At 32.8% G+C, this 12,069-nt stretch overlaps 1 protein-coding gene across 7 annotated transcripts in view; it reads left to right on the top strand.

Moving 5' to 3' along the window:
* LCORL (ligand dependent nuclear receptor corepressor like) overlaps nucleotides 1–12,069 on the top strand; it is a 131,737-nt gene that overhangs the window by 103,385 nt on the left and 16,283 nt on the right. For 5 of the 7 annotated variants that reach the window (XM_019654227.1, XM_019654226.1, XM_019654228.1 and 2 more), the window contains one exon: nucleotides 6,684–11,506. The exons of 1 other annotated variant lie outside the window; for it this stretch is intronic. In XM_019654227.1, coding sequence (XP_019509772.1) covers nucleotides 6,684–11,506 — 4,823 coding nt within the window. Of the gene's footprint in view, nucleotides 1–104; nucleotides 4,280–6,683; nucleotides 11,507–12,069 lie in introns of those variants that run through there. One more of the 7 variants, XM_019654231.1, reaches the window with a different exon arrangement.

The raw sequence follows: 12,069 nt of genomic DNA, 5'->3' as shown, positions 1-12,069 counted from the left end.
TTACCTAAGCAAGGAGTATAATAAAGGAGTGGACCCTCCCCTTCCATAGCTGTGTGAGAGTCTCTCATGCATCAGTTTACCATCGTTTCATTCCATCCATCCAGGAGACTACACAGAAACAGAGAGGACTATGTGGAAAGAAGTGCTGAGTTTGCAGATGGTTTGCTCTCAAAAGCTTTGAAAGACATTCAGTCTGGAGCACTGGACATAAATAAAGCAGGCATACTTTATGGCATACCTCAAAAAACTTTACTTCTCCACTTAGAAGCCTTACCAGCAGGGAAGCCTGCATCTTTTAAAAACAAAACTCGAGATTTCAATGATAGTTACTCATATAAAGACAGTAAAGAAACTTGTGCAGTGCTGCAAAAAGTAGCCTTGTGGGCAAGAGCTCAAGCAGAGCGCACAGAAAAAAGTAAACTCAATCTACTTGAAACCTCAGAATTAAAATTCCCAACAGCTTCCAGTTACCTCCATCAGTTAACTCTTCAGAAAATGGTTACTCAGTTTAAAGAAAAAAATGAAAGCCTACAATATGAAACTTCACATCCTACTGTACAGTTAAAAATTCCTCAGCTACGAGTAAGTTCTGTTTCAAAACCACAGCCTGATGGTCCTGGTCTGCTGGATGTTATGTATCAAGTTTCCAAAACCTCTCCAGTCCTAGAAGGATCAGCTCTCCAAAAACTGAAAAATATACTTCCGAAACAGAACAAAATAGAATGTTCTGGGCCCGTAACTCACTCAAGTGTTGACTCTTATTTTCTACATGGGGACCTCTCTCCTTTGTGTCTTAATTCTAAAAATGGAACAGTTGATGGAACCTCTGAAAATACTGAAGATGGATTGGATCGAAAAGATAATAAGCAGCCCAGGAAAAAACGTGGCCGCTATCGGCAATATGATCATGAAATAATGGAAGAGGCTATTGCCATGGTAATGAGCGGAAAAATGAGTGTTTCCAAAGCACAAGGAATTTATGGGGTACCTCACAGCACTTTAGAATACAAGGTAAAAGAAAGATCTGGAACACTGAAGACTCCTCCGAAGAAGAAACTCCGATTACCAGACACTGGGTTATATAATATGACAGATTCAGGGACTGGCAGCTGCAAAAACAGCAGCAAGCCTGTGTAGATTACTTGTTAGGAAAATGTTTGTATGTGTGTATGTGTGTGTGTGTGTGTTTGCGTGTGTATGTGCACAGGTGTGTATTTGTGTGTCTCTATACACACATGTGGGAATTACAGATGCTCACTCTGACAGGAGACATGAAATTTTACAGTTCAAAACCACTTACATGCCTTTTGAAAAAAAAGTTTTATTCAGGGTTTTCACTGTGGACAGAATTATATAGTTGCTTACTTAATTCTGATAGTTTGTATTTAATCCTTGTATAAATAGGTGAAAAAGATTCAGGTTTTCTTTAGTAGTCAATAGCATAAAGCGTTGTGGGAAAACAAGTAACTGTCAAGTGAAACATTTTTATTGGTGAAAGACCACTCCAGCCATTCAGTTGAACCATCTTATAATGGAAATATGATATTAATAGTTTGTAAACATTTTAACGTCACATACTTACAGTTACTGTAAGTATGTTAAACAACCAATCAAAGTTTAAATAGACAGCTATCTCATACTAAGGAAAATTAATATATACAGTATTAGTACACTACAGTGCATTCTATGAAATACGAAATGCACTCAAGTGCATCCACCAAGAATGGAAAAGAAAACCTTAAGTGATATGTATAATGAAATTTGATATTTATCATTTAATAGTTGATTTAGCAGGAAGTTGGGGTTTTTAAGGTATATACTTTTTTAAAAAACTGACACATAGTTAACCCCAGCAGCTATAGAATCCTTTAATATAAGATGGAATACTAAAAACAAAAAGTAATTTAAATTTAATTATTAAAATAATTTAATTTTTTTCATTTGAAAAATAAGCTAATGTGTAAGGTTAGAAAAGAGAGTTGGAATGCAACTTAGAGCATGTTTATAATGTGCACAGAAAAAGCTTGAGAATGATAATTTTGGTTTAAATGTGCTGGTTAGTTGATGTTATGACTACTTTAAATTTTAAGGATTGTGACACACTCCTACTATTGAAAAACCTCAGTGTAACTTTAATATATTTGCTGCTGTGACATTTCAAAACATTTTCAGTTTATCAAAATGAATTACAGATTTCATTTTGGTGGGCGAAACATTATCATTTTGCTAATAACCAAATTTGCAGTTTGTTCAGGGTCTTGAATAGATTTACAAATATTTAACACTGAAGCTGTTTTGAACTTTCAGTAATGTAAACTCTCTACTAATTGGGTAGTTAGCTGGGCAGTGCATTTTAACTTTTACTAGACTCATAAGAGAGACCAGTAATTTTTATATAGCAGTTTTAAAATGTGGTTCAGAGTATCCATGTTGGATTTATGGAGTATGCAGTTTTAGTAGTAAAGTGTTATAAAGCATGTGCCTCCATATAAAGAATGGGGATTTGCTTCATACATTCAAAATTCTCTGAGTGCCCCTTTTCTCTGTTAAAATTCAGGTTCTAATCATTTTTCTAAGCCAGTTTTCCTAAGTCCAAAAGGAATACTTAAAGCTGAATTAAAAAAAAAATAAGTGCACCTTGTCAAATACTTGTGTTTTTACACTCGTGTTTGTGTGTATCTAATAATCACATATACATATAACACTGAAGAGATTTTCAGCTGTTACATTTAAAAACTGCTTACATAGGTTTAAAGAAGCTGAAGAGTGGGAAACAACACACCCAAGTAGTTATTTGGTCTCTTAGATCTCTACTGAACCCTCTCTTCAGCATTAATGTTACCTGCATACTAGAGTATGAATCCTCTTGCTCTTTTTTTTCCCCCAAGAAAGTATACATAATAGATTGCAAAACAGCAGATGTCAGGGTCATCTTTCTTTTTAAAGAATTAAGCCATATTTTGTGAGGGCCAGAACTTGGATTATTTAATATATTTCCCCTACCCCTCCCATTGAAAAACAAAGTTAAAGATAAAGTAAACATTTCAACACAATTTTATTGACCTCTTTATACAGAATTTTACTTGCAAAAATTTGGGGCTTGAATGCATTACATAATATTTATATTGTATTGAGCTTTTTTATTCCTCACACTATATTTACATTAATAAATTGATTGAGAAGTTTATAGTAAAGGGATACTTACAGAACTCTTTTATATCATTTAAAAGATGACCTGACCAAAAACTTTACAGGATTCATAAAATCAGGGATCATTTTGCTATTGACTTCACCGTGATCAGTAGTTTTATAGGTAATATTATAGTTAATTTACAGCATTTTAGTACTTGTATTATTTATTTTTGGTCAGAAATAGTAAATTAAATATTTTTTGATAGTTTATAGGTAATGATCAACCCATAACTTTAAAAAGAAACAAAATGTTTCTAATTATTGAGTTAACTTTTGATTATACTAACTAGGAAAGGCAGGGAAATTTATGGGTTCCTCTTCTCCCCAGTGATTCTATTAAGATGTTCTTTATGTTAAACTTTCAAAGTACTTTATAAATTTAGTTACCAGTTACTACTTATCAATTGACAATTTTCTGATATCTCCAGTTTCAGCAGACTTTTAATGAAGGTGAAAGCAACCCTTATGTGCTTTCTACTTATTTGAATGTTCCTCAAGTATTTTATATTTTAAAAAAAAAAGAAGGAAAAGAAAAAAACAGTGCCTCTGTTTTTAGAAAACTACTGCTCAGTAAAGTTGTTTAAACCATTTCTGGTAGCTAATGACAATTTTATATTAAATTGTATACTAACTTTAGTGAGACTGATTTTTTTAGTTGTTTACAGTACAAATACTTGTATTTGTTTTTTAATTGCAGTATTTTCATTGTCGCAGTAATTTAGTAAAACTCTGTGGCTGCCTTGATTTTGACAGATTTTGTTAATATAAACTGATTGTTAGGCAATTAGTTATATTTATGCATAAATCAATTGCACTATAATTCATGAATTATTTATTACAATATTTTCTAATGAATTCATGTATCTGTCTTGTGTTGTAAATGTACTGTAATTCTGTTTCTACTTTGTGTTGTTATATATCTAAATCTGATTGTATGAATTTTAATTGTTCAGTTAACGTGTTTCTAGGTTGTAATTTGTAGTAAAGCACTTCAATGCTTTTGCACTTAAATTTACAACACTGTTGGTGTGTGATTGATTTACTCATTCAGTAAAAGAAAACAAAGAAAAACAAAGAAAAATACTGACTACACTGACTTCTTTGATTCACTCTAGGAAGCAGTTTTATTAATACTAAATATAGAAATTTACTTTCTCCAAAGAACTATTTCAACAACAAAGCTTGTAATGGGCAAAATGGATAATAACATACAAAAAATTGGCAGGGTGTTTTGATTTATAAATCAAACAGGAAAAGTTTAGAAAAATTTATAGCATTAAAAACAAGGGAGCTATGAAAGATACAACCTGAGAATCTTTATGTAATCACTTGGGAATAAATTCTAGATTGGAGACCTATGTGTATTTAGCTATTACTTGTACATTAGGTTTTTCTTTGAGATTCTAACATGCAAGAAATATGGAAAAGAAAAAATATAAAGCCAAATAAGTGTATTGTGGAGTTTTATAATTTTGAGAACTTAGTTATCTAATATCATATACATATACACACATATAAAAAATATCTAATATCTGAATGTCTAATTAGGAATTTTATTAAGCTGTTTTTCATATAGCATTAGATGGAAATTGGCCACTGTGGTACTTTTGAAATTCCATTATTAGAAGTAATAAACTGAATAAGAAACTCTCAAAATATAGATTTCCTTAGACTGTCAGAAGAGAGATATAAAAATCCTGTAGTGGTTTACAGAGTATTTAATATTAGTTTTTAGTCTACATTTTACTTTACTAACAGAAAAAAGCATTTGAGCATTTCAGGAACTGTTATGAAAGCATATTAATCTTTATAATACAGTGCAGTGTATGTTTCTGAGAAACATGGACAATCTCTATTTAGTCACAGTTATCTTTAATAGGCTATAACATAACTTTAAAGAAACTGTTGAAGAACTTTTTTGGGTTTTCTTTTGCTTATGTGAAAATTATAATTTTAATTTGCTGGAAAAGAGTATAATTTCACTTATATCTTTATTTGATAGTTAACATTTCCTCCTGTCTTTGTTCCCTACATTTATTTTTGTGAATTATCTAATATTGAATCTTGGGAGTCAGTTCCATCATTTCATACTCCCAACCATGATAAAATTTACAAAAAATTGTTTTCAGAAAGGAAGGGATACTGGGATCATATCCTATCATTATTTGTCTAGAGGTGGCAGTGGACTTAAGAAGTTTTATTGTAGTTTCATATCTCTTCTCACTTTGATAGCTGCTTTATGCCAAATCACATGCTGGTTTTAATGAAATATTGGTTGAATCTAGTAAAGTTATCTTTTTTCCCTAGAAAACTTTTGATCTAATGTTCCAAGTTTGCTTTGGAAATTCCTATTCAAATAATAGTTTTTATAAAATACTGCATACTTATCTGTGAAGCACATTAGGACATTTTTGGGAGCAAAATAAATTTCACTTTTCATTTTAAAAGAAAAATCCTTTGATTTTTAATATACATGAACATAACCTTTTATTAAATAATATACAATCTTCTGTAGCAATTCATAATCAGCAATATCCCAATTCTAACCCTAAATTTCTACAAATGAGGAGCCACTAGCAATAACAACAAATACTAAGAAGTCATGAGTGGAAGTCTATTTTCATGTACAGAGTTTGGTGATATGTTTAATTAAATGGATACTTTTCTGAAACAGAATTCTTTTAATATAATTTATTCTTCTTACTGCTGATAGTTGAATTACAAAAATTTTTGTAGACTTCTGCGTTGGTTGCTAAGTAATCATGAGTCTTAGTTAAAGTTAGATGTATATTAGTTTCTGCAGTGGGACATTTTCCAGCTTTTGAAATTAAATAATTAGGTAAGTAATGCCTTTAGTTTCGATGTAATTACTTTAGTATTTAAAATCAATTAAGAATAGATTTCATCTTTAAATAGCTTAAATTTTTTATTTTCTTATTAGGTTAAAATGCCTGCAGCTTAATCTTAGAAAAGACATTGTTATTTATATGAAGCCTAAATCCCTTAATTTTCCTTGTAACTATGCAAAGCTTTTTTATTAATAATTCTATTTTAAATAGAGATAAAGATTTTCTCTTACATCTTATTTTTCTTATTTGCATTAATATGAACTGATAATTATCAAAATAACTTATAAAATGTCTACTTTACAAAAATTTTAACTCCTTCTGAAGCACTTTCCATGAAATATTCTTAATATATTCAAAGCACTAAACATTAACAATCTGTAACTATAATCATACCTATAATAATCAGCTTTTATATCACAAAATTAGGGCTTTGCTTTGACTCCTACTTTGTCATAGGAAATTATCATCAGTGCTTCATTATATTTTGCTAAACAACAATCAAGATATCATTATTTCAACTCTGTAGGAGTTAGGAGTCCAGCGATACCAAAATATCTTTTGTTCAAACTCTGCTAAAATTATAACTCCTTATAATACTGGTATTTTTGCTGTAATTCATTTTTTGTTTGGTTTTATTTTTAGTTCAACTGTTGATGCAATATCAGAGGAAGCTACTAAAATGGAAAAAGGAAAATCAGCATTAAGCAAAGTTTTGGAGTCTTTGTGCATACATCACCAGCAACAAGTTTTGGCTATGTTGAAATTTCTAGTTCAAGAGCAGAATGCTGCTTCTCTTTGCTGTTGTAATACATCATATACTGTGTCTTCAGAATCTCAAAAGCCCCTAATTGAAGATGATTTACAGGGTCTATTATGTAGTTGTGAATATAGGCTGGCAGAAAGAGGGTGTTTACACAATGAAAGACAAAGCCCTGGTTTTGTGCCTCTGCCAGTCTGTATTAAAGATTTACATTGTTTATCTTGCCAAACTGTAACTATTGAACACATTAAGACAGTAGTGAATAGAGAAATTGCAAATAGTTATGCTTCTCACAGGTGCTGTTCTGGACTATTTCCAAACATTCACTCGACAAAATCAGCCTTTCATGCTCCTCTCTCGTCGAGGGAAGTACATGATGTTTCATTCAGTCTTAAAGATGTTTGTCGATCTGGAAGTCCCTCACCCCCACCATTATCACCGGTACAGACTGAAGGATCTGAAAAATTGAAGGATGTCATCTCAGAGTTTTCACCCTTAGAAAATAACAAACTTGAAACAAACATTAACCAGCCTCCGTTTCTCACACCAGCAGAAACAAGCAGTGACAAGGGTGATCATGAAGGTAAAATACATAAAACTAAAAAATCCAGTAACTCTGATTCTTTGCTCTTGGAAGATAGCAACAATTGTACTACAAATCATGAAAAAGGTGAAACTGTAATTTTTCAAGATTTAATGGATCGTATTAATGAAAAATTAAAATCAATAGAAACTACAGATATGACAAACCTTATAAAATTACCTAGCAGCGATTGTAATACAGATAATGATTTAAAATTGAGAGATTTAATAACTTCCCTCTTGCATAATGCAAAGGCCAGTGATTACAGTTTTATGGAATTACTGAGTCAACATGATAAAAAGATAGAAAATAAAATTATTCAGACAAGATTTCGAAAGCGTCAAGAAACCTTATTTGCAGTGCACAACTCTCCTGATTCACCCATGTTTAGAAGGCAGTCTTTACAGATAAAAAGAGAACTTGCTAGTCTTAATGAAAATTTTGTAAGAAAAAAATGCAGTGCAAAAATTTCAAGGAAATTGATATGCAATGATGTGATATTTTCAACAGACAAAGAAGAATTCTATCATTGCCAAGGACCTTCTTTACAAAATTCTAAAAGCCTTCAAGACAATAATCAAGCAGAAATACCATTTTCACCAGATTATGCATTACGGTCATTGCAACTACCTCTTCATAATTTAGAAACTAACTTGGCTTTTGACACATTTTCAGAAAGCTTTAAAACAACTACCCCTGAGGAAATGAGCATAAGAAAGTCACAGGAGAAATCTGCAGCTGGAAAAAATTTTTTGCAAAATCGTAAGGAAAATCCAAAATTAGAGAATACTCAAACTCCATTGAAATATGATGTTCCTGGACTTTTGAGCAGAAGCAAACGAAATATTGTGCCTCCAGGGTGGTATTCTATATATGTGACAAATAATTATGTTCTAAAAAAATCCCCTAAGGCCAAAAAAGTTTCTGAATCTACAAGAAAAAAAGATCAAGTGAAAAATATTCAAATTGAAACCTCACACAATATAGATCTAAACAAAATTGCATTGAATTCTAATTTACAAGTTGTTGTGGAGCGTTTGGAAGATACGATAAATATGGCCAAGAAGTCCTGGAATAATCAGTCATTATCAGAAGGATATATAGCATCCAAGCAATTGATAGAAATCGATGGTAAAGATCAAAATGCTAGTAGAAATATGACTCTTACTGTAAGTAGAATGACATGTAAAGAGCAGAACTTATCAAAATCTGTGGTAGCATCCAGCAATATCAAAAATAGTATTGTGCCTCCAACAGATTTGAATAACAAAAGACTTGATAATCTGAAAAAGTCATCTATCTTAGATACGGGTAGCTTGATTTCCACAGTTGAGAATGTACCAACAAAACATAAAGCCATCGAAAGTGCTTCTTTTTCCAACTATTCTAGTCCTATCAAACTCATGTTTTTATCTGAGGTTAAAAGCAGTGAAGGGGTCAAATATACTTTAACTTCAGTCAGTAATTCTCAATCAAATATTGATCTTCCTTCGGAAAAACATTTAAACCATCATGTAATTGAAAACAAAACAGAAACAAATGAGGATATTCCAAATGTTAACTTTGAAAATAATACTTCTAATGTTAATGATAGTGACACTCTTCAAAGAGAACTAAACAAATTTAATTGTGCAAAAGAAACTGAAGAATCTTCTGCAGTGTTTGTAGATGATATGAATAGTGATAAGCCACACGAAGAAACTAAGGAAAGTTCAAGTAATGCAGTGGATTCATCTTTTAAAAGAAAACCAGGTAGACCTAAAAAAATAGGTCCCCAGGTTGTGAAACAGATTAAGCGGCCAATTGGAAGACCACCAAAACCTAAAACTGATCAAACAGACATCACCATTTGCCAAAGTGAGTCCTTTAGTGGTGGAACGAAAAGCCCAGAATCTCTCCTATCAGAAGTAAAAGAAGGTATTTATAAAAAGAGTATTACAGTAACTGTTATTTATGGAAGGTCAAGAAGAACTAAAAGGCATGTTTCTGAAGGAAGTGTAAATGTGAGCAATGTTATGTCTTTAAACAATCATGTTGCCGATTTTCCAACTGAATGTAATAGTCTCAGAAATGTTAGAGGATATGAAATTGACGCGGGTGAAAGAGTAAGCACTGTCTCAACTTTGACTACTGAAAGTGAGGCCGTGGGGTCTGGCTTTGACGATGTCAGACCTATCAAGAACAAGTCCGTGATACCTCAACCTTCCAAGAACATTGTTCGGCCAAATCAGAAGCCTTTGGCAGTAGTGAGGAAGCCTGGTAGACCTGCGAAGGTGAAAATCTCTGGTATATCTGTAACTATTAATAGAATTTCACCTCAGGAGAGAGAAGTAAGTATTAGCAGCTGCTTACCTCCTTTAGAACAAGAGAATATGTTAGAAAAAAGTCTGCCTGAAGAAAAGTGTGGTCCCCAGTGCCCTAAGATGGATACAAGACACACTGAAGCTGACATATTGAAGAGTGGATCAAAAAGTATAGTTGCTGCTGTACCTTTGAGACATTCCGTTAGGGACAGAAAACCATCTCTGCATTTCTTACATTCATTAGCATCTTCTAGCTCGCTTATTTACAGAAATACTCTGCTCCATAAATCATATAAACTCCATTTGCAGAAAAGTAAACGCCAGAAGGAAAAACATAGGCAGTCAAGGATAAAAATAGCCCCCAAAGGTACCCCAGGAGCTAGAAATTCAAGGAATGCAAAAAAGCGTTTGGAAGATAACAAATTAATACCCATTTCTGAAGTATCCTTGGACCCTATAATTTCCTCAAACCCTTTGCTCAGGTGGTGGGCTGCTTCTGCTTCAAACGATTCCTTATTAGAGGAATTAAACAATAGATTTGAGCAAATAACAAATGCGTGGGTGCAAGTGAGTGGAGATGAAGCTGAAAATCGTGTTCATAAAAGAGAACACCCTGAAAATGATAATTACAAAGTAGGAAACCCTTTGGAAACCTGTCTCTTAGAACTTGAAGTTTCACCTGTAAAAACGCTTTTTCGGAAAAAGTATGATTTGAATGAACTCTGTACCTGGTTTATGCAAACGACAGAAACACAGTCTCTTTCACTAGTTAGAAAAGCAAATGCTCGAAACCCTTTGGAAGTGATAAATACCAGAGGAATTAAACTAGGGACCAAATATTCTGATTTTAATACCAGCCCCTTTAGAAAGCACTTTAAAAAATTTGCACTATCTTCTCCTTCAAAATCAGCAGGGAAGTTGCATATACTGCAAAAAATGGTTAGCTCTCCATTCTTAAATGTGAAAAGTAATTTAGCACTAGCTAGATTCAAAAGAACTGAGTTTAAGAGGTTACAGCATGAAAGGTGGAGAAGAGAGCGAAAGCTGCACAACCCTGGAACAGTTGATTGGATCTCTAAAAGGAGGAACTTGAGATTTTTCTGCCAGAACCAATTTTTAAGTAAGCCTGAAGGGGGAACAAATGCTGACATCCCACTCCAAGGGAAAAACACGGTAGATAATCAGTTTATTTTGCCACCTGAGATCAGGGATGACTTTTTCCATGAGAAGGTGGCAATGTCTGACTTCAAAACACATGCTAGTTTAGAGACTAAATTTAAGTCAGAAGCAAAGGAGAATGGAACAGATTGCAGCCAAAAAGATTTTGAAAAGGGACCAAGACTAGGAAATGTATGTCCAAATAATTGGAGGTCAAAAACCTTAAAAGACTGTAGAATATTTTTGAGGAAAATCAACTATCTTGAACACAGAAATACTTTTAAGCTAAATACAATCATTTACTCTCCTGAATCTGTTGACAGTGGAAGTAATCAGCTGACTCCTATGGAAGAATCAAAGCGCTGTACCTTAAGATCCCACTCTGCTCTGCAAAATTCTTTTAAAAAGCAACCTAAAGAAATAGAAAATGCTAAAGCAAATAGTCCTTCAACCGATAAATGTCCTGGCCAACTTGACAATAGTAAATTAAATAAATGTGTTAATTGTGACAAGACTCCTTCTGATAGTTCTGAAGTTCTTAGCAAATTGAACAAAAGAAAAAGACCACCATGGAAGACCACAGAAATGTCAACAAAAAGACATAAACGACAGTCTTGCAACAGTGGACAAATGGCAAACTATTATTCAAAATCCCACCTAGGTAAGTTTTTTTCTACTTCATTTTAAAGTTTCATTGTAGGTGCCTTGAGTCAAGTATGAGACAGTGGGTAGAAAAGAAACACCTGATTTAGTTATAATTTATTTCCAAAATATTTGGACAACCTAATTTCTTGGCACCTAGTATGAAACTCATGAGATTAGGTGCTGCTTAAAGTACCAGCACACTTCCCACATCTTAATGTGTCCAGGATTATATTTAATAGAGACATAGAAAGCTTCTAAACACATTAATATGAACATATTATCTGCTTTTGCATTTGATAGATCTAATATAAAATACAGAAAACAGTTTGACAGATAAATGTGTCCAGTAACCATCTAAAACTCAACTACTACATCACAGGCTAATTAATACATATTTGTTTTCTGATAATAACTTTGAGACCAGACCATGTGGAAAGATTTAAAGACTTTTATCTCATTGCTGAATTAATGAAGGCTATAACATATATACCGTATTTGCCGGCGTATAAGACGACTGGGCGTATAAGACGACCCCCTAACATTTCCACTCAAAATACAGAGTTTGTTATATGGTCGGCT

Source organism: Hipposideros armiger, unplaced genomic scaffold (genome assembly GCF_001890085.2).
Source record: "Hipposideros armiger isolate ML-2016 unplaced genomic scaffold, ASM189008v1 scaffold_217, whole genome shotgun sequence".
Taxonomy (NCBI): Eukaryota; Metazoa; Chordata; class Mammalia; order Chiroptera; family Hipposideridae; genus Hipposideros; species Hipposideros armiger.
This window is presented reverse-complemented; position numbering and strand designations above follow the sequence as displayed.